At 47.4% G+C, this 27,748-nt stretch overlaps 2 protein-coding genes across 2 annotated transcripts; both read right to left on the bottom strand.

Moving 5' to 3' along the window:
• Positions 1-1,659: 1,659 nt before the first annotated feature.
• LOC119357785 (GPI-anchored protein LLG1-like) lies at positions 1,660-2,590 on the bottom strand. Its single transcript, XM_037624617.1, has 3 exons — positions 2,503-2,590; positions 2,317-2,379; positions 1,660-2,225 (listed from the first exon to the last, which is right to left on the bottom strand). The coding sequence occupies exons 1-3, from the start codon at positions 2,588-2,590 to the stop codon at positions 1,852-1,854; spliced, it is 525 nt and encodes a 174-aa protein (XP_037480514.1). The 3' UTR covers positions 1,660-1,851.
• Positions 2,591-8,575: 5,985 nt separating this feature from the next.
• On the bottom strand, positions 8,576-9,489 carry LOC119359269 (midnolin homolog). Its single transcript, XM_037625535.1, has one exon. The coding sequence runs from the start codon at positions 9,361-9,363 to the stop codon at positions 8,713-8,715; it is 651 nt and encodes a 216-aa protein (XP_037481432.1). The 5' UTR covers positions 9,364-9,489; the 3' UTR covers positions 8,576-8,712.
• Positions 9,490-27,748: the final 18,259 nt, after the last annotated feature.

Below are 27,748 nucleotides of genomic sequence, written 5' to 3' on the forward strand. Positions count from 1 at the left end.
TTTGGATACCCCCTAATCTTAGTTTCACTCCTAAATTGCAAAACTTGAAGTTATTGTTGGAATCTAACTGGAATTAGAGCTGATAGTGTGTCGTCTGTTTTGCATTGTGAACTAGGGCTAGGACAAAGTTGACATAGTCCAGTCTAGTACTTTTGAATCAGACTACATTTGGAAATACATCTCTTAGTTGATTACATTGTTTATTTTAACACGCACAAGGCAGGTCTGGCCTGACTAAACTGCATAGTTTAGGTATATACTCTTGAGATTTGTCCATGTGAAAACCATGCATCTGCTCTGGAAATCTTTTGCTATCACGTTTAACCAAGCCGTGTTTAGCGCATGCATGCATTACACGAGCGGCTAAAGCCCATATTCCACTGCCCTTGTAGTTGACTGTAAGTGCTCTAGGGAAATAGAATCACATACTTACAGTGGGTGCGATACAAAAGCAAAGCAGGCAAAAAGGCCATTTTTATTTAATCCTACCAGGCCCGTCGCTTTCAGGGTTTAACACGACACCAACTTCCTTCTGTTGTAGAATTTCTTAGTGGCGAAGTCACTAGGGTACGGTCCATCACAATTCACAAAGCATGTTTTGTTCATACTCCAAATTCTTTTAATGGTTCACTAGGGCAGGTACTCCAAAATAGAGTGCTAATAAATCAATGAAGATATCTTATAAAGGTTCTAATGGACCAAATAATTCAAAAACACTGAAATTCTTTTGAAAATTTTCCTAATGGACCAAATCTTTTTTTTCCGGAAAGAATCAGATCTACTATAAAGATTCACCGGAAGTACAAAGCACCTCAAACATAATAAAAATTACATCGAGGTCCATCAACCACCGAACGATCATTGTCGCCGTCAGAACAAACCACTGACGCGCCGATGTCGCCGCTCCCATACCGGAGCCGACTAAGGCCTTGTACAATGGGAGATGCTTAAGGAGGTGCTTCGAAAAATAAACCGAGTATTTTTGAAGCATCGGTGTCTATTTTTACAGGAGAGACGCTTAGTTAAGCGTCTGCCCTGTACAAATAAGCACAAGTGTTTAAGGAAAGCCTAATTTATTTCTCTAAGCACCTCCCCTAAACACCTTGCATTGTACAAGGCCTAATGGACCAAATCTTAAAGGCGTTGTGTATGGCAAGGTTCCTCCATGCGTAGAGAGTGGTGAAACTTGTTGAGAAAATGATTATACTAATGTTGGTTAATTAATATAAGATGCTTATAAAATTGATTATACCATACATTAATGACCCCAAAAAATGTGCATACCAAATTAGAATAATAAAAATAAAAATACATAACTACAACTAAATAAAGGTTATGAATAGTACCAGCATGGTACTATTCACAGCCAGTTATGTTTTTTCTTCTGGTTTTTGTGTTGTGCATTGGAAAAATATAATTGTATATCTTTAAATGTGTAATGCAGTAGTGTTGTCATTTTTTTAAAAATTACCAAGACTTTTGTGATGTTGAATTATGAGCTCAATCTTTCGGAATAATAATAATAATAATAATAATAATAATAATAATAATAATAATAATAATAATGATAATACTAGCTTAATGCACTAGTACAGCTAAAAGGGTTAGTGCACGGTACGCTAAATGCCCACATAAACTCTAACATTCCAAATTTTACTTTGTCAGAAACACACGAGTCCAAAATTCCTAGCCCTTCTGGTAACAATGTACAACGGTTAAAAGAACAAGTTAAAATGTTAATCGGTGAATTATCACCCTGTGCAGGATCCAGAATTACATATGACCACAAACTCATGCATGCAACAGAAACCAGCGCACGAGCACACGCACACAGCTACCGTCCGGCTCTGATCAAGACATTACAATGAGCAGGGACATGACAGCCGCGCTGGCCGCGGCGAGTGCCGCCTGTGCGGCAGTAGCAACGGCGGCGGAGCTCTTGCCCTCCTCGCCCGGCTGGACCTGCGGGACGTCCTCAGGGCATTTGAGCCCCAGGTTGTCCCCCTTGCATGTATTGGCGAAGAGCCCCGCCGGGTACTTGCCGTAGAGGTGGATGAGGCTGAACATGGTGGCGGCGCAGTTGGTGGCGACGTCGTTGATGTAGGTGTCGTAGGGGCACGCGAACTCCGTGAGCGCCGCGCAGCACAGCGCCGGCTGGTACAGGGGCCCTTTACACTTGCTCGTGATGAGGGTGTAGTTGGCCCCCTCGAAGGTCACCGGGCATTCTGCGCAGGAGATCCGTGTCAGCCGGTCCACTCCACGTACGAGCCTCGCGGGACGTTGGAGGGAGCGAACGCAAAAGTTGGATTTACTTACCCTTCTTGGCCTGCAGCAAGCTCCGGCCGGCGCCGCCGTGCGAGTGCGACTGGAGCGCGTCATCTGCATCCACGGGGCGCAACGGCAGATCGGTCAGATGATCAAGCCACGGATCAAGAAAGCCGAATCACGTTAAAATAATATTATGGGAATTAAGTGCCGTAACGAGGATGACCGTGGACCAACTTGAGATGAATCCGGCGGCGGCGAAGCCGGTGACGACGGCGAGAACGGCGGCGCGCAGCATCAGGACTCTATCCAGCTCCAGAACCATGTTGATTTTGTGGCCGCCTCCTCCCTGGCCACCGAGGCTTCGCTAGCTCCAGGCCGCGCGCCTCTTCCGGTCTCGGGATCGATGGCAGAGGGAGGCAATGGGCGCAGAGGGCGGTGAGGAGAGGTTAACGGTGGCACCGTAGAGAGGCAGGGAGAGACGAAGCGGTGGAGAGACGGATGGACGCGGAGGAGGGCAGAGGTTGGCGCCGGCGCGCGCCCGAGACAAACGGGGACGTGTTTTAAAATAGGCGTGGATTTGAACGGCTAGGAACGTCGTGGGCTGGACCTCTCGCCAACCTCTGCATGGTTTCTATTCAAGGTGACCACGGTCAGGGGTAGATTGTTGCACTCAGGCCCGTATGTGGGCAGGCGCAACCGGAGCAGCTGCACAGGGCCCCAAAAAATCTTGAGGCCCCTAATTTTTTTAGCACAGTACATTAGTATTGTTATTACTATAACTAATCAGGTACTTGTTCTCAAGAAAACTAATCAGGTATTATTACAGACTAAATAAACAAGGCACGGCCGAACTTGCTGACCTTAACCCCGGCCCAGTCATGTTCCTTTCTCATCTTCACGGCAGTCGAAGCAGTCGCGTACGCAAACACATAAAATTCTGCTCAGCGACAGGCGCAAATCAAATCGCTGCAACTTAATGCTTCGTCTCCTGGTCTCCTCTCTCTGATTTTTCTCCAATGGATTCACATTGTTTCAAAAAAAAATGGCTACAACTGCTGATTTATTCGGCTGCGACGGTGCTACCTCGCACTTATAAATTGGGTGGATTTAGTTTGATTCTTCGTTCTCTCTTTCATCCCTCAGCAGAGCAATCGGAGTTTCCTTTGTTTCTCTTGGTCGAGGAGCAAAGCAATCGGAGCGCTATACGCCGTTGTTGCTTCATGGTCTGCATCCATCAACACTCAACAACTGTAGGTTGTTTGTCCCTTTTTGTTTTGAACTCCCCTGTTCTTAAGTTAATTTGCTGCTCTTCCATGAATGTATGCATCCGGCTGGCTTATAATTTTCTAAGATGTCTAATAGACGTGGGCACGATTCTAAGAATACAAGATAATTTAATATTTCAAAGTAATAAATATTTTCTTGGCATGATTTATCTTTGATATTTCTCAATGGTTAATGAAAAATATTTCGATTAGTTTTCCTGTATATGGGGCCTAGATTATCATTTCGCACCGGGGCCAAAATTTCTGAGGTACGGCCCTGGTTGCACTTAACGTTACTGCCCTCCAAAAATGAGAAGAAAGAGATAGAGAGAAAATGGAAAAAAAAGTTGTGAACTTACTATTTTATGAGTAATGAATAATGTTCACTCTTGATGACATAGCCACTGGACATGACATGTTTATATAGCCAGCAACCGGCTCGAAAATTGCTTTTGGAGGCCGAGCTCCATGGAGGCCACCAAATGTAAAATTCGTGAAAATTCATATTTTATACATTTCAAAAAATTCTGAAAAAATTACAGAGATAGATGAAGGCATGGTGCACAGGTGTATAAATTTTCAGGACGAAATACCTCGAAATGAGGATTGTGCAAGAAAGACAAATCTAGGGCTCTTTAACACATGATACTATTCATCCTCCCAAAGCATGATTTTGTCTTTTTTGTACAGGTCGCATTTCAACGTATTTCATTCTGAAAGTTTACGCACATACGCCTCACACCTTGTTTACGTGTACAAGTTTTTTCAGATTTTTTTGAAACCAAAATTTTCAAAATTTGATTTTCTTTCAAAAAAAATCAGCCTTCATGGAGGCCGAGAGTCAAAACGTCATTCTCGCAACTGGTTATATTATTAACCATGCTCTTGATACCAACATGACATCTATTCGGGAGAGCCTGAGAATGTCCTCATTTACTCCTTGGAACCTACTTTTTGGTTTAACTTGATGATCGACTAGGATAATGGCATGTTAGTTATATGCCACAGAAATGACCATGAGGGTTTGGGACAAGGAGATTCCCTATCTCCTGGCTGGCTACATGCACTCGCTATAATAATGGATGCAGTTAGACTTTTCAGAAGCAATAGAACAAACATGAAGAGTATAGGATCCCCAGGCCTCATTAGCCCATAATGATCTACTGAGAATACCTATGGTTAAAAGGGTAAATCCTAGGCTAATGACACAATAACTTCCAGAATGCAAATACTCTATTAATTGATATTTGTAATAAGTTGGAAATGAAGGGACGAGGTGCTTTTTAAAGCACTTGTTTTTGCATAGAAATAGTAGTCTCACCAAAGAAAAATGTTTTATCTAAAACACTATTTTCATTTTAGAAAAGAAATGGAAATTATTTTGAAATCTAATGATTATAATAGTGGCAAATAATAAGGATCCAGACAAAAGAGTGGCATAGCTTAATAACATCATACTGACATGCATCACTAACCACTAGGATTATAGAGCAGGTGCTAGTATCATGAATTGATGCATTTCAGTTAAAAGACCCGACGTGGCAAAGTCTTGCGTTAAAATAGTACTTGGTGTAGTTATTGTGCTCAAATCATTTTTAGAGTTATGTATTTTCGGAATGCTATGGAGATATACAAAGCCCATGAGAGAAAGATCAATGAGTCATACTCCCTCCGTTCCAAAATAAGTATCTCAACTTTAGTACAACCTCAACTTTAGTACAACCTTGTGCTAAAGTTAGTACAAAGTTGAGACATTTATTTTGAGACGGAGGGAGTATAAATTAGTTAATGTAAAATGCCCCGAAGAATCCGGACGAGAAACTAACAATCTTGTTATAGAGAAAAAAAAGGTAACTATCATTCCTTTTTCTGCCGAATCACGTAACCCCCAAAATTCACGAGCTAATAAGGTTATCAAATGAATCGATAGAATTGCCACTTTGAAACTCATAGGTGTATATGCACTGAATCAATATCTGAGCCTCTGAGGTGGTGGGGAAGGTACGTTTCCTTACATAAAAGACACATGCATATGGTCCGTCGGCGAAAAAACTTTGCTCTAGCAAAGGGAGCACCTCGGAAAAATATAGACTGTCGCTGTACATCTTCTCTCCAATACGATTTTTCACTCAGTTGGCGCACATGTCATCAAAGTTTGAAATTTCAAAGATATTGAAATTTTGATAATTTTTGTTGGCATGAACAGGCCCGTATGTGGGCAGGCGCAACCAGAGCAGCTGCACAGGGCCCCCAAAAAAATCTTGGGGCCCCTAATTTTTTTAGCACAGTACATTAGTATTGTTATTACTATAACTAATCAGGTACTTGTTCTCAAGAAAACTAATCAGGTATTATTACAGACTAAATAAACAAGGCACGGCCGAACTTGCTGACCTTAACCCCGGCCCAGTCATGTTTCTTTCTCATCTTCACGGCAGTCGAAGCAGTCGCGTACGCAAACACATAAAATTCTGCTCAGCGACAGGCGCAAAACAAATCGCTGCAACTTAATGCTTCGTCTCCTGGTCTCCTCTCTCTGATTTTTCTTCAATGGATTCACATTGTTTCAAAAAAAAATGTCTACAACTGCTGATTTATTCGGCTGCGACGGTGCTACCTCGCACTTATAAATTGGGTGGATTTAGTTTGATTCTTCGTTCTCTCTTTCATCCTTCAGCAGAGCAATCGGAGTTTCCTTTGTTTCTCTTGGTCGAGGAGCAAAGCAATCGGAGCGCTATACGCCGTTGTTGCTTCATGGTCTGCATCCATCAACACTCAACAACTGTAGGTTGTTTCTCCCTTTTTGTTTTGAACTCCTTTGTTCTTAAGTTAATTTGCTGCTCTTCCATGAATGTATGCATCCGGCTGGCTTATAATTTTCTAAGATGTCTAATAGACGTAGGCACGATTCTAAGAATACAAGATAATTTAATATTTCAAAGTAATAAATATTTTTTGGCATGATTTATCTTTGATATTTCTCAATGGTTAATGAAAAATATTTCGATTAGTTTTCCTGTATATGGGGCCTAGATTATCATTTCGCACCGGGGCCAAAATTTCTGAGGTACGGCCCTGGGCATGAAATATTTGTAACCTTAATTTTTTTGACAATACTCAAATCAAATTCAAATGGCAAAGAATTTTCAGTGGGATCCAAAATTTTCACTTTACCCAAATGTTAAACCTTACACGTGATAGTTGGCCATGCATGAAAAAAGTAAGCGCGGTGTGGGACATGGCAATTATACTAATGTGCGAATCTGGTCAATTCGGTCAGATGTTGTACATAGGAAGGAAGACCCATCACCGGAGGTCTCAGTGGAATTGTTGCAAGGCTATGTGCGTTTCTTGAGACTGGTATGAGAATTTAGTACGGAGGAGATATGGAAGGGTAAAATGTCAGTAGAAGATGTGAGGCCGGCGAAGGAAGTTAAGGCACATGAACCTATCCGCATGGTTGCCTTGTCGGTCGATGGGTCGTTTCTGCTGGTGGATGGCACTGCAGCAGCATGCATGATTTTAAGAAGGCTGGATAGAAGTGTCATCTTTGTTGCTCGTAGGTTTTCATTCAACTATAATGATGCACTGGAAGCTGAAATTCACGCCTTGATGCAGGGCATGGTCTAATACAACATTCTGAAGAGGCGGAGGTGGTACAATCAGACTCCTTTGAGGCGTTGGCTACATTGTCCGAGAGGGTTTATTGAGGTCGTGTTATGATCATCTTGTATCTGAAATCAAGTTAATCATGATAGAGAGAGAAGTTATTCCGATGAGACTAAAAAGAGAATATAATAGGGTTGCAGCTCAATTGGTGTTGTATAGTCTGAACACGAGGTAATATTGGCTACAGTTCAGGGCCGTACCTCAGAAATTTTGGCCCCGGTGCGAAATGATAATCTAGGCCCCATATACAGGAAAACTAATCAAAATATTTTTCATTAACCATTGAGAAATATCAAAGATAAATCATGCCAAAAAATATTTATTACTTTGAAATATTAAATTATCTTGTATTCTTAGAATCGTGCCTACGCCTATTAGACATCTTAGAAAATTATAAGCCAGCCGGATGCATACATTCATGGAAGAGCAGCAAATTAACTTAAGAACAGAGGAGTTCAAAACAAAAAGGGACAAACAACCTACAGTTGTTGAGTGTTGATGGATGCAGACCATGAAGCAACAACAGCGTATAGCGCTCCGATTGCTTTGCTCCTCGACCAAGAGAAACAAAGGAAACTCCGATTGCTCTGCTGAGGGATGAAAAAGAGAACGAAGAATCAAACTAAATCCACCCAATTTATAAGTGCGAGGTAGCACCGTCACAGCCGAATAAATCAGCAGTTGTAGCCTTTTTTTTTTGAAACAATGTGAATCCATTGAAGAAAAATCAGAGAAAGGAGACCAGGAGACGAAGCATTAAGTTGCAGCGATTTGATTTGCGCCTGTCGCTGAGCAGAATTTTATGTGTTTGTGTACGCGACTGCTTCGACTGCCGTGAAGATGAGAAAGGAACATGACTGGGCCGGGGTTAAGGTCAGCAAGTTCGGCCGTGCCTTGTTTATTTAGTCTGTAATAATACCTGATTAGTTTTCTTGAGAACAAGTACCTGATTAGTTATAGTAATAACAATACTAATGTACTGTGCTAAAAAAATTAGGGGCCCCAAGATTTTTTGAGGCCCTGTGCAGCTGCTCCGGTTGCGCCTGCCCACATACGGGCCTGCTACAGTTAGAACCACACTATGTATTGAGAAGCTTCTGCCTAACCCATTGGAATAAATTTCTTTCACCTGTCAAAAGAGAAAATGACTACAACAGAAAGCCCCCACGACCCATCATTTGCAAGCTATCTAAAAGTTACTCGTCCGCGAGTATAGAAATACTCCGCACCATCGCAAAGTTTGGTTTCCACTAGCTACGCATGCAACATGCATGATGGAACAGTTGCCGCCCGCAATAGATGATTTTGTGCGAGAACAGTACGTGTGGCCGGCACTTTCCTCTTTCCCCATATCCGCCGGAACATAAATTATGAACTCACAGTATATTTGTCAGTGTTAAGTCTTAATCCGAATTTTATAATTACATAAACTCTCGGACAAAAAAATAAGAAAATAATGGAACTACTGTGCTAAATAACAAAGAAAAAGTAAGGAGAAATCAAAGGTGGATCACTTCTTGCGGTTCCTCACAAGGAACCCATCCATAACCGCCTTCGTCTTGATTGTCTCCACTTGTCTCCTCGACGCCGCGCTGTGCTCCGGCGACGACGCAACCAGCAGCAGGCTCTCGGCCGCCTTGGCCCTGGCAGGCGGCCATGTTCGCGGGAAGAAGCAGAGCACCGCGGTGGTAAGCAGCGTGGCCGCGAGCCGGCCGCAGAACATCATCATCAAGAGGCACACCAGCACCGCCGCCACGCCGACCGCGGGCGACCTCCTCTCCTCCGGCCGCTTCTTCGCCGGCGTTGGCACCACTTCCAAGCACAACGACGAGGAGGAGGAGGACCGGGAGCAGGAGCGGGAGGAGGAGGAGGAGGAGTAGGCCGAGTCCAGCGACGGCGCGGTGCTGAGCGCCGACGAGGACGTCACGGAAGAGGACGACGACTTCCCCGCGCCGGCAGCGATCATGTCGTATATACTTAAGTCTTTTTCGCGGCGGCCCGGCGACGTGATCCTCTTCGTCCCCGTCGACGGCGACGGCGACTTCTCGCCCTTGCTGCTACCAAAGAAGAACCTCCCTCGGCGGCGAGGAGTACGGTGAGTCCTCGCAGCCACCGCCTCGTCAGCGACGGCCGCCGCGCCTCCGAAGCACGCGAACTTCATGCCCGGCGCGCGTGGGTGTGGATAGATGGATATCTGGAGCGGCGCAGGAGAGGCTGTTGGCGTTGGCGTGCCGGTCGTGTGTCGCCTGGCTTGTCGCGTCGGGTGTCGGTTCTGATGCTCCGTGTCCGCCTCCGAGCGCCGTACTTATACGGGCGCGAGCGTTACTGCTGCTAGTGCTCGTGCTAGTGTGTGTGGGGCACAGGCGCGGGCGCCAGTGGTTTGGTTGGTGCAGCGCGAGTGGGAAACGGACGGAAGGCGAAGGCGAAGGCGAAGCAGAAGGCGACGCGAGATGCGTGCGCGCGCGGGGAGGCGGTTCGCGTCCGCGGGGCTCAGTTTGGGACTTTGTTGGACGCGTCGGTCGCGACCCGTGTGGTGGGGAGCTTTTGTTTGGGCCGGCCGCGTTGCCGGGTGGTTGGTTGACCGGAGCCCGGACGGACTCTGATGGTCCCGGCCGGGCTCGAACCGGATCCCATCGGGGGCCCTACCGGTTCGGCCTATGTGCTCGCTACTCGGTCCTGCGTTTAGCACGTTGCGATTACGTGATTAATTAATTAATTATTAGTTTCAGTGACTGAGGCCGTGTGGTGTGTGCATGATTTGTTCGCGTGATTGTGTTTGCGAATTGTATTAGGTCGCGGATACGAGCACGGATCTTTGTGTCGTGTTTGAGGGGGACTGTGTGTTGTATTGTACTATTATTCAGATTGAAGCTGGCATTGTTTGGGTGAAGCTAAACAAAGATCTCGTGCGCTGCCTTCGAGAGATATTTACTTGCCTGCCAGAGTGGAGCTTTGCTTTCTGAATATCTTGGAGTCCCTACTCCCTAGTGATGAAAAATAGAATTAAGAATAGGGAGTAGAAAAGATTAGCAAGAGGCTGGACAGTTGGCAAGGGAAAATATCCTGATAAAATCCTTACGGGCTAGTATACCTCTGTACGTATATGTTAATCCCTCTACAGAGTTCATGTTGGAATAGGAGAAAAGACTCTTGTTAACATCGATCTTCTACCTAAGTTTTTTGTGGCAATTGTTTTTGTGTTTTTCTTTAGTTGAGTTTTTTTGGCAATTATTTAAGGTTTTCGATGGATACGTCGGTTAGATGAGGGTCCAATCACTGAAGCAATCATCCCATGCATCCTTTTTATATCGCGTGTCACCACCATTCCACACCCACGCGTTCGTCGCATGTCCCCAATTCCTGCATGCTCCTTTTTCCTCCATTTCTTTCCACTCAATCGTTGTTGCTTCCATCCCAATCACCTTGTTTATGGCGGTGGATATTTTGCCCATACAGCCGAAATCTAGCAGCTTGCCAGTCGTCTTCTCCTTCATCTTACGAGGATCAACGAGTGACAAGACAATTATGAAGTATCTTACAGAAGTGAAAGTTCATTTTAATAAAAATAAAAGGAGATTGTTTTCTCTTCTAACTATGATTTGCTACACTTACTAGTTGTACAGAAAATGCCTTCTTTCGCAAAAAAAAATCTTTTTTAGAAAAGGAGGATGACCCCCAACCTCCACATCTGGAATATGCATACGACCATTTATTAATTATTCACAAAGATCAAAAAAACATCAATAAGTCTGAAGCCATCATTTTCACAACATATATCGCTACTCCTATTTAACTGATGAAGGGGTGCCGATAGTCCGAGCCGAATACCGAACAAACTTTGCACCAAAGCCTAACATCTAAAATCCGAGGGCCCAACCAAACCACACTGCCGGGTCTGGGACGCACACCAGTTTGGCACCTTCTCAGAGGCTGCCGCCGCCGTCTTTCACACTACCGGGTCTTGGGCGCACACCGGTTTGGCCTTTAAAATTTCATTTTTTCTTCACAAAGTGTAAGACAAGGGCAGCCAATTATATTCATCGTTTTCATGTAATGATCATCTTGGAGGGTGGGAGGGAGGGTACTACTACTACGTACAATTATTGATGTCCCCCGTACTAAGTTTCCATGGCCTTTTCAGCCTTCTTCTAAAGTCGATCGCTTTTGAAGAAAGACATAGACCTCATGTTAATTAATCAGTGACATGCACAACAAGTGCCTTTGTCTGGTTAGATAGGAAAGCTAGCAAAAGCCACAAAGGATTTTCGTTAATAATAAAGAGCTGATGGGATTTGGGGAGAGGCGGACGGGGCTAGTGGAGTCCTTTCGCGATGCGACGTGTCCATCAGGGAGTGTCCTTCCTCATGCAATACGGTTCTAAAATAGCGTTCAAAAAAGAAATAAGGGCTCTAAATATACTCAGTTGCATGAGGATGGTGTCTTCAATGTTCAGGAGCACGGAGCAACGTTGTCGAATCCTCGCTGCATTTTTTTAGAAACTTTCAATCTATTCATCTTCAATCTTGCTGGAATGGATATGTCTACATATATTTTAGTGCTAAATACTTATATCCGTTTGAAGAACGAAGTTAGTATACTTCTTTCAAAGGCGAGAAGTCATGTGAGTATTAAACAAGTCTAAATTTCACAAGAGCACTTTGATGAAAAAGAAACATACATGGCCAAGGGAAACTTTTTGCCATCTCCGACCTACAAGCTGTTGGCATGGCGTGAACCTAGCTCGATGCCACACCTTCCCACAGCGTTGAAGGCAGAGAGTCGTTGTGATTGCGACCAAGAAGTCATGAGTGACTCGGGTGGCGGCGACGCCTCCACCTTCATCACCTCCGCTCTTCTCTTTCACCGTCATCGTCGGCCAAAGCCGCCAGGGCAAAGCCCCTTGGGTTGGCTAGCAGCGAGGCTCTCCTCTCTCCCCCATGCATGGACGGTTAGTGTAGGATGTCGTGTCTGTGCTGGGGCACCGAGCTTGAGTGGGGTTCAGCGGCGCGGCCCAGGCCGATGCTCCGGTGGCACACACATGGTGGCGATGCGGCGAGTGTGTGGCTCCCGCTCGGTGAATCAGGTGCAGACAGCTCAGTCGGGATTCAGTTGATGGTGTGTCCTCGTCGCGTGTGTTGGCGTGCGTATGGCGACTGGACTAGGTGTGGTGGGCGATACTGAACTGCAACCGGTGTCTCTTGGTAGTGGCGCCCGACGTGCTTGAATAGGGTACTTCAGCGCTTCGGCGTGCGAGTATTTTCGGGTGATGCATGACCAACACCTCATCGGCATGGGGCGGCGACGGGCTTAGGCCTGACATGGGCAGGCCACGGGGGCGGGGTGGCGCGCGGTTTGTCGGAGTCCAACTATGTAGATCTAGGGTCAGGGTGGAAGGTGGCGCTGGTTGGACGGGCTCCGGTCTATTGAGGCCTACAACACCAGTGCACCCTTTCCGGGCTGCCCCCAACGACGATGTTTGCTAACTCCGTGGATCTGTGCCCCAGACGAGGTAAGGGTTCCTGGAAACATGTGTTGATGTGGCCACTCATGACTGTGGCGGCGCTTCAGCACGACGGTTTCACTCACTCACTGGTCGTGTCAATGTCGAGGCTTCGGTGACCAGGTCCCCAGGCGGCGGTGGTGTGTTTGTCTTGGATGTCGGTGACGGCCCTAGATGGTGAGTCTGCACGATTGGCTCTAGGTGGGTAGCATGGTAGCTGTGGTGGCGCCTCCTTTTGGCTATGTGTAGGGGAGGGGTGGAGTGTGTCCCTAGTGTCATCGGAGCTTTAGCGGTGGCGAGCCCTTAGTCTGTATCTAGAGGCTTGATGCGGGCGTCCCTCCGCCTTCGTGGGGTGGGTCGACAACCTTGAGTTCACGAGGGGCATCTTTGTGGGTCTGGGCGAAAGCTCTGCGCTCCGGCACCGATAGCGGCAGCACCTACCACTACAAAAAAAAGACACATCCATGACATTTTGGGCCGAACGAAATTTTTTCTGTCATACATATGACACTTCTATGACGATAATTGTGACAAAACCTGGTATCATCATAGATGTGGTGGGCTCCTCTTTCTATGACAAAAAATCATGACAGAAAATGGGCTTTTCGTCCTGGGCGGGCCGGAGACACAGCTGCATGACATTCTTTGGGCCGTCTATGACGGAAAAAACTGTGGTAGAAGCGAGGGGGAGGAAAATTTCGGGAAGTTCCCGGTTACGGTGGGAGGTCGGGGGCCGAGCGATGCGCGTTTCTCTCGTACACTACGCGCGTGTGTGCGAGGCGTTGGCTCTAACTGAACCCGAGCAAGGCATTGGGCTCTAACTGAACCCGAGCGATTGCACTGCAGGCTACGCATTACTGAACCTGAGCGATCGATCGATGGCTGTTAACTGAACCCGATCGAGCGATTCCTTCGCTACTGCTGCTAACTGAAGCCGATCGATGCTGCCTCTAGATGAACAGTGAGCTTGCGGGGGCGGGGGGTGGATGAACAGTTCCCGGTGGGGATGGATGAACAGGACCCCGTGGTGTTGCCTCTGGATGAACATGACCCCGATCGATCGAGCCGGTTGGGGCTGGATGAACAGGACCCCGTGGAGGGCTGGATGAATAGGACCACCCCATGGAGGGCAGGATGAACAGTAGACGGTGGAGGGCAGGATGAACAATAGCCCGTGGAGGGGTGGTTGAACAGGAGCCCGTGGAGAGGGCTGGTTGAACAGTAGCCGGTGGAGTAGCGCGCGGTGGAGGCTGGATGAACAGGAACCCATGGATGAACAGTCGCAGGTGGAGGCTGGAGGAGGTCGAAGGTGGATGAACAGTAGCTCGTGGAGGCTGGAGGGGGTCGACGGTGGAGATGAACAGTATCCCATGGAGTCCCGTTTTGCGGTACACCGCACCCTTTCCGATGAACAGGACCCCCGTTTCGACCCTAGCACTCCAACACAAGTCTGTTACCTCCATTTTGCGGTACGCCACACCCCTCCCGATCAATAGGACCCCGTTTCGACTGTAGGAGGTCCGTTTCCTCCGTTTTGCGGTACACCAGACCCCTCCCGATGAACAGGATCCCGTTTCGAATGTGGCCGATCGAACACAAGGCCGTTTCCTCCGTTCTGCGGTACGCCAGGCCTCCTTTCCATCGCATGTTCCGTCCAAGCCCTCCCGATGAACACGACGCATTCCGTTGCCTCCCCATGAACATGATGCATTCTGTTGCCTCCCCATGAACACGATGACGACGCTATTTCTCCGTTCCGACCCAGCCATGTACACGAGCCCTGGCCATACGTATGCGCGAGTAGGCGTTCGAGACCTCGCCCGTATATACACATATGTGGCCGTATTTTCTTTCTTGCACCCTGACTGTTGTACGTACGTGTAAATGCTACGTGTGCGCCTCTACTACGACACGTGCGCACCTCTACTACGACACGTGCGCGCCTCTACATCGACCAGTATGTACGTATACGTTCGCGACCAGAATGACAACGCTACGTACGCTTCGACCAGGTGGGTCCCGACTGTCAGACACTTCCTTGCCCGTAAAGATGTAGCTGGACGGTCCCAGCAATCAGGGGGCGAATCGTTTTTTTGCCCGGATGCACTTCCTTGCGTGCGAAGATGTAGCTGGTGGGTCCCAGCAGTCAGGGAGAAACATTTTTTTCGCGAAATATGGTGGCCCGTCCGGTGGGTCCCGCTGTCAGGTGAAGGAATAATTATTTTGCACGTAATAAGGAGGCACTTCCTTGCTGCGGCCGTGGACCCAGCTGTCACTCTCTCCACGTACAGTCCACGTCCGATGGAAGCCGTTCCTTGACCACGTTGACCATGCCACGCCGAGAGCACCAGGTCGGTGGATGACGGCGAGGCCTAGGAAGGGGACGACGCAGAGCCGGGGAAGACGCGGCAGTGGATGCCCACGCGTAGAGGAGTACGAGGGTTCACTCGTTCGCTGCGATGTGAGGCTGTCGTCGCCGCAGAATAACATGGGATGTGGGTGAGTAGAGGGATGGCCTGGTCAGCGGTGGGAGTAGTAGGGGGCGGTGAGGCCTCCGCCGCATCGCAGCCGGCCACGGGAGGCAGGAGCACGAGGCACGATCGGCGCTGGTTTTGGCGGCTGGAGCAAGAAGACCAGAAGTTGAAGAAGCACTACGGCCGTTGGATGGACATCGTACGGTCACTGAGCTAGAATCGTGCATATTGACTAAGTTGACAAAGCCCTCCGTCCCCGTCAACATAGTAGGCCCACAAGTCAGCCTGCCACTATACTGGGTCCCAGCTAACAGGGGGAGTATTCATATTTTGTGCGTAATAAGGAGACACTTCCTTGTGTGCGAAGATATAGCTGGTGGGTCCGAGCTGTCAGCGGCGGTAACATTTTTTTCATGAAATACAGAGGCCCTTTCGGTGTGTCCCTGATGTCAGGTGGAGGAATCATTATTTTGCGCGTAATAAGGAGGCATTTCCTTGCGTGCGGCCGTGGACCCAGCTGTCGGCCTCTCCACGTAAAGTCCACTTCAGATGCATGTCGGTCGTTGACCACGTTGACCAGGCCGGGCCGAGAGCACCAGGGCGGTGGATGAAGGCGAGGCCTAAGAAGGGAACGACACGGAGGCAGGGAAGACTCGGCAGTTGTTTCCCACGCGGAGGGGAGTACGACTATACGAGGGTTTACTGGTTCGTCTGCCGTCGCCGGAGAATAACAGCAGGTGTGGGTGAGTAGAGGGATGACTAGGCCAGCGATGAGAGTATGGTGGGGCGGTGAGGCCTGCACGGCAGCAGAGCCGGCCACGGGGAGGAGGGAGCAGGCAGTCCCGCCGGCGCCTGTTTGAGCGGCTGGAGCAGGAAGAGCAGACATTAAAGAAGCACGACGGCCGTTGGATGGTCATCCAACAGTCACTGCTTGTGCATCAACCTTTTTTTAGGAAAGCCTCAAATCTATGGAAAACAGCATACAACCCATCTGCCATTATTTCTAATAATTTACAGCCCATTTGCTAATTATTAATGTTTTTTGGAGCCCATATTTTTTTCGTTAGCATTACAGCCCATATTGTGGCCACGGTTAAAAATTTATACGAAATTTTGCATATTTCGGTGCGGTCCGAACTGTTTTTAACCCCGAAATTTCGATTCACATTCAAACTGATTTTAAAAATAAATGTATATCAATATAAAATCCAACAAATTTTCCACGCATAAAAATTAATGTAATTTCAGATCTTGAAATGAAGAAAAGATATTTGAAACTAATTGCCGGTTTGATGTGTTTTAAAAATGTACAACCCATTTCTCATTACTGACGGGCCATTTTCTCGGTCAGCCGAATGAAAGCTCTCCTTGTTTTGAAAGATTTGCAGCCCAATAGGTCTGACAAAGCGACTTACTTCACAAATCACAAAAAAACTGGGCTGTGGCCGTGGACCCAGCTGTCAGCCTCTCCACGTACAGTACTCTTCCGATGGAATGTCGTTGACCATGTTGACCACGCCGCGCCGAGAGCACCAATGCGGTGGACGACGGCGAGGCCTAGGAAGGGGACGACGCGGAGCCGGGGAAGACGCGACAGTGGATGCCCACGCGGAGAGGAGTACGAGGGTTCACTATTTCGGCTGCGATGTGAGGCTGCTATCTTCGCAGGGCCTGGCTAGCGGTGGGAGTAGTAGGGGGTGATGAGGCCTCATCGGCAGCACAGCCGGCCACTGGAGGCAGGAGCAGGCGGTCTCCCCGACGCTGGTTTGGGCGGCTGGTGCAAGAAGAGCAGCGATTGAAGAAGCAGCAGGACCGTTCGATTCAAATCCAACGGTTACTGCTACTAGAATTGTTTGTTGACTAAGTTGACAAGCCCTGCGTACGCGTCAACTTAGTAGGCCCACAGGTCAGCCTCCCAACCGGTGCGCCCCAGATATTAGTGGGAGGAATCATTTTTTTCGCGTAATAAGGAGGCAGTTGATTGCGTGCGGCCAGGCCAGCGGAAGGAGTATGGTGGGCCGGGGAAGCCTGCCCGGCATCACAGCGGGCCACAAGAGGAGGGAGCAGGCAGTCCCGCCGGCGCTAGTTTAGGCGGCTGGAGCAATTAGATCAGAGATTGAAGAAGCACGTCGGCCGTTGGATGGACATCCAACACTAAATGCTGCTAGAATTGTGTGTTCACTGACAAAGCCTTGCGTAAGCAAGTCAACCTCGAAATCTGTAGCGTGTACAGCCCATTTGCTATTATTTTATAATTTTTACTCATTTTCTAATTCATATGAAATTTATTGCAGCCCGTTTTTCATTTTCAGAATTGCTGGCCATTTTCTGGTCAGTACCAGAGTCAAAAAATTAACTAAATATGTGGGAAATTTTGAAAATTCGCAAATTTTTGCTGAGGAACAAAATATTCTTAATCCAAAAATTAATAGCCATACTAAAACAAATTTAAAAATAAATTAATACTATGTCATGTTAAATCCAATGAAATACGTATAAGATTTCAGTGAAGAACAAAAACAAAAAAAGAAACTTATATCCTATTTGCTATAATTTTTTTGGAATTTTCAACCCCTTTTGATAGTACTTTTAACAGACATTGACCATACTCTTAAGCCAGGCCGGAATGCATCCCTCCTCGTCTTGAAAGATTTGCAGCCCAGTAATTCGGAGAAAACAAATAGGCCTAGCTTGGGTATTCTTAAAAAAGAAATACTGGGCTATCTATTTTCCCAAAGAACTGGTGCATGAGCATTTAGCTTTATTTATTTACTTATTTATGTTTAGGGGACCATGAGCATGTACCTGGGCCGGATTCATGTGAGAGCCTCCCTTCCAGTTAATTATGGGCTTCTCTATTGGGCCTTCATCAGTGGGCTGCATGTTATCAATAAGTGGAAAATGTGTTCCGAGTTTTGAAAAAAAATGTGTTTCGTACGATAAATAGTATGCGCTACGTATGGTACGGGGCACTAAAGGATCGAACCGTGCAACGACTTCCAAAACATTGTGTTTGTCATTCTAACAACACATTTATTCAACCAATAGACAAAATATACGACTGGTTGTACATTGAAAACAGCAGCAGCAACAACCAGGGCTGGGGGTGCAACAGAAGCAGTAAGCAGGCCAGAAGAGTGAAGACGCAGCTCTCTCTTTCAAACCAAATATCAGCCATCATTACAAAAGGGCTACCAAAAAAGAATAAGTGTATGCATGAAACTAAATAAAGATCCTACTACACTAAGTGTACGCATCTAACTAACTGGCTCAGTTAGACGTTACTATTTATGAAGCTATGGAGATTGGCTGACGGCTTGAACCATATGTGTGCCTGACGGGGGAAACTCCAGCCAGCAGGTCGAAGTATGATACTTGCGACCCTCTCTCCTACTTTGGGCTGCAGAGCGTGGTGGCACATATCAGGGTATGGTGCATGTAGCATGCAGAGACGCATGATACGCTGTGTAAACATAGTTTTGCCTGATGAACGAAACCGCGCTGCCATCATGATCCTTGCCGTCGGTTATCTCCTGGTTAATTGGATAATTCAGTCCGGCAAACAGAGAGCGTGTACCAAGGCTACTTACCAGCCTCCAGTCAAAAATTCCTGAAGGCCCAGAGAAGCTGGGATCCTGCTCAAAGACCTTGCAGTGACTGTGATTGTATTTCGCAAAACAACACGTCCGGTACGTGCGAACGATCATCAATCTTTCGCCATCGTCTGATCGAGCCAGGAACCACCTGCAACTGCCATGCCGCTTTTCTTTGAAAGGTTCTGGGATTAGGAAGGATAGGGACACCGGGCAGCCTACAACATCATATCAAGTTGGAGTCAAATAAAAAAGGGCTCTTGGTTTAGTCAATCTTAAGAACAGCATGTTATGAGCATGAATAATTTTTCAGAAAATGTTGACAGTAATGTAAGCAAGCCATCATGATATCATAGGAAAGTAACATACTATTGTAACAGCCGTTTGTAGCGATGACTGGAGTAGGCCAGCCATAGAAGGAGTCGACAGCGTAAATGAGGCCCTTGTGTTCAATGGCATCAGAGAACCATGGAGGATGTATGATCCTGTGATGGACGTGCAGATTTATCCACTTACCGCAGTGACCTGTCAGATAGGGGAGACTGCGGTTGAAGAACGCAATTAGCCTGAAGTCTTTATAATTCGCAGATCTTGTGGGCACTTGGCAGATTACAACCTTGAGCAAATCAAACTTGGTATCATGTTGGCTACTGTAAGATTCCGAGTATTCTGGGCCGCGGTGCCAAAGCAGTGCAGTGTTAATCGAAGGAAGGGGGATCAATCGCCGGGTGTAGACCTCCACGAGCATCCAGTTGCCGCGACCGTCGAGGAGCACCATCCAAGACGTGTTCATGCCGACCCGGTACATACCGTTAATGTAGTTTAGGCTGACGGGGATCGGATCGCAGTCAAGGGGGTTGATGCTCGCCATCCTATGATCGTTATGCTGTGTGACACGCCGTTTCTGAAGATCAGGCAGCATCAGCAAGCAAGGAGCTGGCTTAAAAAGCTCCGGCCTGAGGGCTTTGAGTAAATGGTACAGCCCCGACGAGCACGCGGCGAGCGGCATGGTACTGAGGTTGTCCACACGCGAAACAATGAGCTTGATTACCTTTGTGGGGAGCGAATTCCAGCCACTCTTTCGGCGAACGTTGCTCGGTTCTGCCATTGTTAGTGCTTGGATTTCGGACAAGGGGGGAGGCGCCTTAGAGGGGATGGAAAATTGAACGAGATTATGTGCGGACAAAGATGGAGAAGCGAATATGTGCTGCGGGAAGTGGACAGGTGATGATGACTACAATACGCCGCTTGACTTACGAGACACATACCAGCAGCGTAGGGTCATGTCGATGCCAGACAACTTGTTTGAGTGATCACAATACTGGTACTCCCTACAATACTATGCCCTAACTTGCTTGAGTAGAGTAGTAGAGTAGGACTCTGCTCTACTACTAGCACCGGAGGAGTAGTATATTCTAATCTAAAATAGTTACAAACTTCAATGCTCGAGCATGGAATGACTACGAATCGTGCTCAAAGACCGTGTCTACGTGGTGTTTGGACATGGGCGACAACCTCAACGCCAACGATGCAGCTCCCGTTGCATCGTATGTGTTTCTGTCCTTCCTGTTCGAAATCGTGGTAAAATTCATGTTTCTACTTTGTATCCTACTACTATGCTAGTCCACATGATTAGTTGCGAACGGCGACTTCTTCCCCGACCTCGGCAACCTCGTCGTCAACGACATGGGCGACAACGTCAACACCGACAATCAGTGAGATACAGGGTGTAGGAAGCGGTTTGGGAATTTGCATGCCTTTCCAACCAGTGAGATACTCCGTACAAAGTACGACAGAGAAATAACCACAGAGAAGGAAGCTAAAAGTAAACAATCAAACAGGCATTTTTACTTTTGTTTTGCATTGAATCATTTCACAAGCTTGACTAGTGCTATTTTTCTACTTTTACAAAAACCGCATCGTAATGTTAAAACATGCATTTGCACGTACATAAGTAATAGTAGTACTCCCTCCATCTAGGTGTATAAGTCTTCCCTCCTTCTTGGTCACAGTGCACAACCGAAGATGACTTATTGACCTGGACGGAGGGAGTAGCACAGTCTGCAAACATATATCGAGAGAGACGTGTAGTGCGATAGTGGAAAAAAATTACTCGTATATGAGACCAGGTCTCACGGTTAGCGGGTGAGACCCGTCCTGATGGATGACACGTGGCTTTTAAGTGGGGGGTGGGGGATGCTTTGTGATTTGTGAATGTCACGTGTCATCCATCAGGATGGGTCTCACGTGAGACCTGGTCTCATAGAATTCTTTTCCTCCAATAGTATATAGTAAAGTTTGTGCTATATGCACGTACTTGCAAAATGCGTACGAATACACAAGGTTTCCAAACTTTCCCTTTTACATACTTAACTAAGGACACTAAAAATTCCTGAACGTTCGGAATTTATCATTTGCGTCCCAAAACTAATGAGATCACTTACGAAACAAAAATTATACTCCTCCTAAAAGGCACAGCGCTCGCAGGAGTGCTTGCGGCGCGCCACGAGTGCCCTGGTGCGCGGCCGTTTCCCAGCGCGCCGACACAACGCCTCTTCCTCAGCCTCACAACTCGCGAGGTGCTAACTGGCGGCTTGCCGGCGGGCGAGCGCGATCTCACCGGTGTGGTGATCCGGCACCAATAGGTACTCCTCCTTGCTGAAAGCGTGCACCAGGTCCATGTACCGCCAACCGTAGATGAGGCGCTTGGACCCGACTGCACTCAGGACGTCGGCACGGGCGTCCTCCGCCACCCTCACGGCCCTCGCACGAGCCTTCTGCCAAAGAGCCAATTGCCTGACTCTCTTGGACGCGACATAGGCCTCCCAGGCAGCTTGTTCCGCGGTGCGCTTCTCTTCCTCGGCCTTCTTCTCCGCCTCTATTTTGGTGCGCTCTGCTGGAGGCAAAGCCTCCCACAAGGCGACATCCATTTCTTTCCAAAGCTCCTCAAGGCTGGGGGGCTCGGCGGGCGGTGCGGTGTTCTCCTCATAGCGGGGAGCCGACGCGTCCTCCGGCGCGCGTGCTGGCGAGATTGGGAACACCGACGCATCCACCTCGACGCGTCATGGCGAGGAGCCGAACACCGACGCATCCTCCTCGACTAGTGGCGGCGAGGAATGAAATGGCGACGCGTCGCGTAGCGGCGAGGAGCGGAACACCGACGCGTCCTCCTCGACTAGTGGCGGCGAGGAACGGAATGGCGACGTGTGACCGTCCGCGCGGTGCAGCGAGGGGCTCCTAGGGCTTGGGAGGGGCGATGCCATGGTGGTCGACGTGAAAGGGAGGGGGAGGAGATAGCGATGAACGTGAACGTGAGGGGGAGGAGATAGCGATGTCGTGGGAGGCGCAATATTTATAGCGAGCAATGGCACACCTACGTAAGATATGGACTGGGCTGCACTGACTTAACTGCCAGTCCAGTTGCGTCACTGACATGTGGGCCAGACCCCTGTTGGGCCCATATGTCAGTGACCGAATGCACCTGCAGTTAAGTAACAACTACATGGGCATATTTGTTGGAGTAAATTACGGGGGAGCGAAGAGGTGGAAATATTGCTGGTCACAACGGATTGGACGAGCGTGGGGGAAGGAGAGCCATGCATGCAGATTTTTTCACACGGGGTGGAGTGGTGGGACCGCCTGAGGGAGAAGGAGAGTTTGGCAGGCATATTGTTTCACACATGGAGAGGAAAAAATTTGGAGACGAACGGGCTTCCTGCAGGTATGGGGAACGGTGCATAATAAGTCATTTTGCATGCTGGGCTAGGTATAGTCTAAAGTCATTAAACACAAACAGGCCCCACACATGTCCATATTTCAAGGTGCACTAAATTATTGCATGCGATGATTAAGGCTGGCCATAATGGTGGTATCTTAGCTGGTATCATGTACACGGGAATAACAAACATGCTGATGTGGCAAAGAATTAAAGAAGAGAGGGGGGTTAGAGTAACTAGAGTTCATGCATGCATTGGTAAACACATTTTTTGTGTGGAGAACGACAGCACTAGTTGAGTACTTTTGCAGACTTCAAAAACTATTCCACAATGTGTCAACATTCACAATGTCAAATCAATATTTTTACACTCACTATAAAACGTAGTTCTTATACTAGTACTAGTTGAGTACTCATTATAATTAGTACTCCCTCCGTCTAGGTGAGCAAGTCATCTTAGATTGTGCACTGTGACCAAGGAGGAGGGGAAAACAAGAGATATTAATGTTTATAATTAGTACTCCCTCCGTCTAGGTGAACAAGTCATCTTAGATTGTGCACTGTGACCAAGGAGAAGGGAAAATGAGAGATCTTAATGTTTATTCGCTAATTAATAGCATTGCATGCAATGAACTAACCACTGCATGTCGTGTTTGGTAGTCTCAAGTCACTAAAAGCATGCACACCCACATCTTCTATTGGTTGATATGTCAAGAAACAAGAAACGAGGTAGAAGTTAATGCATCGCGCCTAAGACTAGCCACAATGGATAGTAACATACACATATCCCTAGACTATGTTACTACCTTCATAGTGGGTAGTAACTTAAGTGTGGTAACATGCAAAGATTCATTTATTAGGTTATAGACTCATATTGCATTGGGACATGTGATGTTACAGTAACTAGCTAAGTTACTACAATTACCTCTCTCTTCATTAACTCATTGCCACATAAGCAAATCTGTTGAGTTGGACTCGATGTTACTGCTGAAGTTACTCCCACTGTGGCTAGTCTAAGTGTTTTGGGAGTATTGTAGATATTGATATTTTTAGTATAAATTTGGTCGTGGGATTTCATTGATGCCTGTCAAAGCGTTGACAGGTCTGCTATGCGTGACCTGAAGATGAAAGCGTTGAGCATCTCGAAATTGATTAACAATCTTCAATTGTCAAAGATTAGCCGTTCGACCAATAAGGTGGCACACTTAATCGCTAAGTATAGCTTTGACAATAGATTAGATGGTATTCTTGTAAATGACGTACCGCCCTGTGTGGTGAATATTGTATCGAATGAGTGTACTGGTGTGGCTGGTTAATTAATATAAGGTGGTGTTCAAAAAAGTATAAATTTGGTCAAACACTTTGCAAACGGTTGACGGGAGTAAAAAGGACTAGAGGGAGTATCATGCACGCGGAGTAGGCAAAAAAATTGCTTGTCTAAAAAAAGGCAAAAAAAATTGCTCATTTATAGCCGGTCGAAGTCTCAAAGGGCGCGCCCGCGCGAGGGAGGCGAAGATCATGGGAGGCGCGACGTTTGACGGAATTAAGTGAAGTTACATTCACGCGCTGGCATGGTGTGCGAACAGGCAGAAGCTATACCGTCAGGCCTATGATATGGGTCTAGTAGACATGACATCTAGTGGGTCCCGCATAGTTCTCGAGAACCCTTTGGGGGCTTGCAGCCGTTTATCCACCGGGCAAGCCAGCAACCCCACGCCGTTCGCATGCCCTACTCGTCCCCGTCTTCTACCTTACAACAGTTCGCTCCCAGTCGTCCGTCCTTTCACATTAGTTCGCTCCCAGTTTTTTGTGTGGGGTACAACAGTTCAGCTTCTCCTAACCCTCCTCCAAAATCCATGGCCTCCCAAATCTTCATGGTCGCCGTTGAGTACCAGGTTAGAGCCACCACCGGCGATCAGTTCATCGTCATCTACACACGTGGATCCGATATGGTGAAAGCATGGCTTGCTCGCTTCCTACGCATGTTCAACAGTTCAACGGATGAGTGGGTCGTTGGGCTAGATGTTGAGTACACCACAGTCCTGAGACGAGAGAAGGATCTAAAGGACTAAGAGAGGAAGAAGCCCGCCGTGATCCAGGTTTGCGTACATAACATTTGCTTGGTCTACCACATATGCCATGCCGACGTTGAGTGCCAGGATTTTAAGAACTTCCTCAAGGACAGAAGAGTGAAATTCATTACTGTAGGCTTTAAGAATGATAGTGACGTCCTGCGTCGGATAGGTCTCGTTGTAGGCCAGCCCTTCAATCTCCAGAAGGCCAGCCTGGTGTCCCCCTCTCAACCTTCAATGCTGAGCCTGGCAGCATCCATGATTGATCCTTCGTATGCTACACTGAAGAAACCTCATCACGAGTTTCATCATGCATGGGAGTCGAAGACATTAGATGAAGATCACATCCTGTATGCAACAATGGATGCCTACCTTTGTTTAAATATCTACAAGGATTGAATGAAGAAGCAGAGCCCAGTTTCCGGCTCAAGCAAAGAAGCATCAGCGAAGAGGAAGAGGAAGAGGGACGAGGACGAAGTCGAGGATGTGGACTCGGACTCCAAGTAGGTGGTAGTGCCGTCGCTCATGCTGGTTCTACTGCAGTGTCAAGCGGACTAGTTGCTTATTAGTTTATTTTAAAGGGTGTGTTGTGCTGAGGCCCCAGCAGAACTATGGGGCTGTTTGGATTGTGACTATCTTTGCCATATGTTGCCACATGATTTTTGCCACATTTGTCACACTTGCCTTACTTGAGTTGCTCAAATTGTTAGCCATACTTTGGCTTGCATAAGGTAATCTTGCCACACTTTTTGTGTCTATGACATGTGGGGTTCACTGCTCATAAAAAATTCCTTGTCTCAAGTATGGCTAGAACCAAACAACTACCTAATTTGGTCAAACTTGCCTAAGGTTAGGTGTGGCAAAGTGTGGCAATCTGTGGCTAGGAACCAAACAGCCCCTATGTTTATGTTCTTTCTCATTATTTGAACTCTTTAGTGCGTACAGTAGTCCCTCCGGTCCTTTTTACTTTGCATATTACAATTCTCTAAAGTCAAACTTCACAAAGTTTGACCGTATTTACATGAAAAAATATCAACACCTGCCATGCTAAAGTTATATAATATGAAACTTTAAGTCATGACACATCTAGTGGTATTGATTTCAGATTGTGAATGTAGGCACTTTTTTCTATAAAATTGGTCAAACTTTATGAGGCTTGACTTCAGTCAAATCTTATATGCGAACTAAAAAGGACCGGAGGGAGTACTAGTACTATGTCTTACTACTGTTCTTCTTGCAGTTGGTACTACTGCTCGTATCTTCGTGTTCCTACTGTACTTAATACGTTCGTACTAGTAGTATAATTTGGGTTAGTCGATTTGTGAAAGAAGTTCGACGGAGTGAAGGAAGAAGACGGAAGAAGAGGTGGAAGAAGCCCTTCTAGCCATCCATGTTGCATCAAACGGCTCACATGAGTCGACTGACCCAAATTGCTCCTTCAGATTGCAGAATCCACATGGCATTCAAGGTCTCGAAGGTAGATTCCGCGTCCGCACCCGGTTTGCGGGCTCGACATGCGCGCGACCGGCTTCTGCCGCGACAGCCACCATGTGCGCCTCCTACGCGTGGACGGAGACGACAATGACACGCTAGTTCCTCCTCGCCGGCGTGCTGGAGCACGCGCTCGTCCTCCTCTTCGTACGCTGCGTGCATAGACAATGGCTCCACCAGCTGCTCGCGTGCTTGGCAGCACGGCGGCATCGCGAGGAGGGACTGCAGACGACTTGAGCGGGCGAGCCTTCGGCTTCATGGCACAGGGATGGGGCGACACGGCGGTGATGGGCGAGAAATTGTTGGCCGGAGCAGGCGGGCATCGGCATGCGCAACGGCGGCGACATATTGATGAGTGCGCGTGTGGGAGCTTACTTTAGTTTTATATATAAGGTTGGTCAAACTTTAAAAAAACCGTACTAGTACACGTAAACATTAGACTTAGGTAGCGCTTTTATTAGTTACTAGCTTATGTTCTTGCCCATTGTGACCAGCCTTAGTACCACGACCACGATACGTAATCCTGTTCAAGCGCGTGAACCGCGGCCGCGCGGTCGATCGAACGGTGCGTCACTGTGTCGCGCTCGAAGAACATCCACCGAACCTTTTTGTGTGTGTGTGAAAACAATCCTTGAATATTACTCAACTTTTTTTCCTGTGAAAAAGTTCTTGATGCTGCAATATTTCCATATATTTGAATTTAGCTCCAGTTCGTGTTTATTTGGATTTGGACGTTTTAGGTGCACCCTAGTTTTTTTAATACTGATTTTGTGTGTGTGTGACTGAGAGAGAACGTGTGTATGTGTCCATATATGTGTTGTGGCGGAAGGGCAATGTGGAGACGGTGTGCGTGTGATACAGACATGGAGAGGTGTGAATGTGCAAATGATCGTGCATGAGTGAGACATAGACAGATGCCGATATGTTGTGTATACATGAGAGAACGGTCTTCTAGTTTACTTGTGTGTGTGTGTGTGTGAGAGAGATAGAGAGAGAGGGAGAGGGAGACAGAGAGAGGAGCATCCGTAACACAACAACCATCTCTCTCGATTTGTCCGTCCCTCGCATGGTCGCATGCAACACATGCATCAACGCGCACATTTTGACACCCTCGCCCGGCCCCTGCCCATCTCAAGGCCCGCACAATCTCTTCGTGAATACCCATTTCTCTCCTTAGGTTTTTTTCTCTCAATATCTGACACACACACACGCACACATAGAGAGAGACAAACGCAGCACAACACACACACACACACACACTCTCCCGGGCACACAATTCATCCCCATCCAAGGTTATACGGCGACCACTCTTGCTTGTGCTTCTTTGCACCCCAACATACACAAAACCTCAATCTTCAAAGAGGGCAACGAGCAGATCGAAGACGGCGACCACACCGCGCTAGAGAATGCGGGGTCATTTGGAAGCAGGGTGATGTGACAACGGCTGACTGACTCATCCCCCACCTCCTCTCTCTCTCTTGCACAAAATTACCAATCCCTCTCTCCGCCGCACAAAATTGTCAATCCCTCAACCCACGAGATCCTTCCCCTCTCGTCCATGTTTTTCCTGCTCTCTCATCAAACATGTTGTCTCTTCTCCTTCCACGTATATAGAATCCAGATGCACACGCATCTCATGTATATTACATGTATGCATCTTTCTCACAGACCTAACTTCTTCCTCTCTCTCTTTCTCTCTCT

Source organism: Triticum dicoccoides, chromosome 2A (assembly GCF_002162155.2).
Source record: "Triticum dicoccoides isolate Atlit2015 ecotype Zavitan chromosome 2A, WEW_v2.0, whole genome shotgun sequence".
NCBI classification, from domain to species: Eukaryota; Viridiplantae; Streptophyta; class Magnoliopsida; order Poales; family Poaceae; genus Triticum; species Triticum dicoccoides.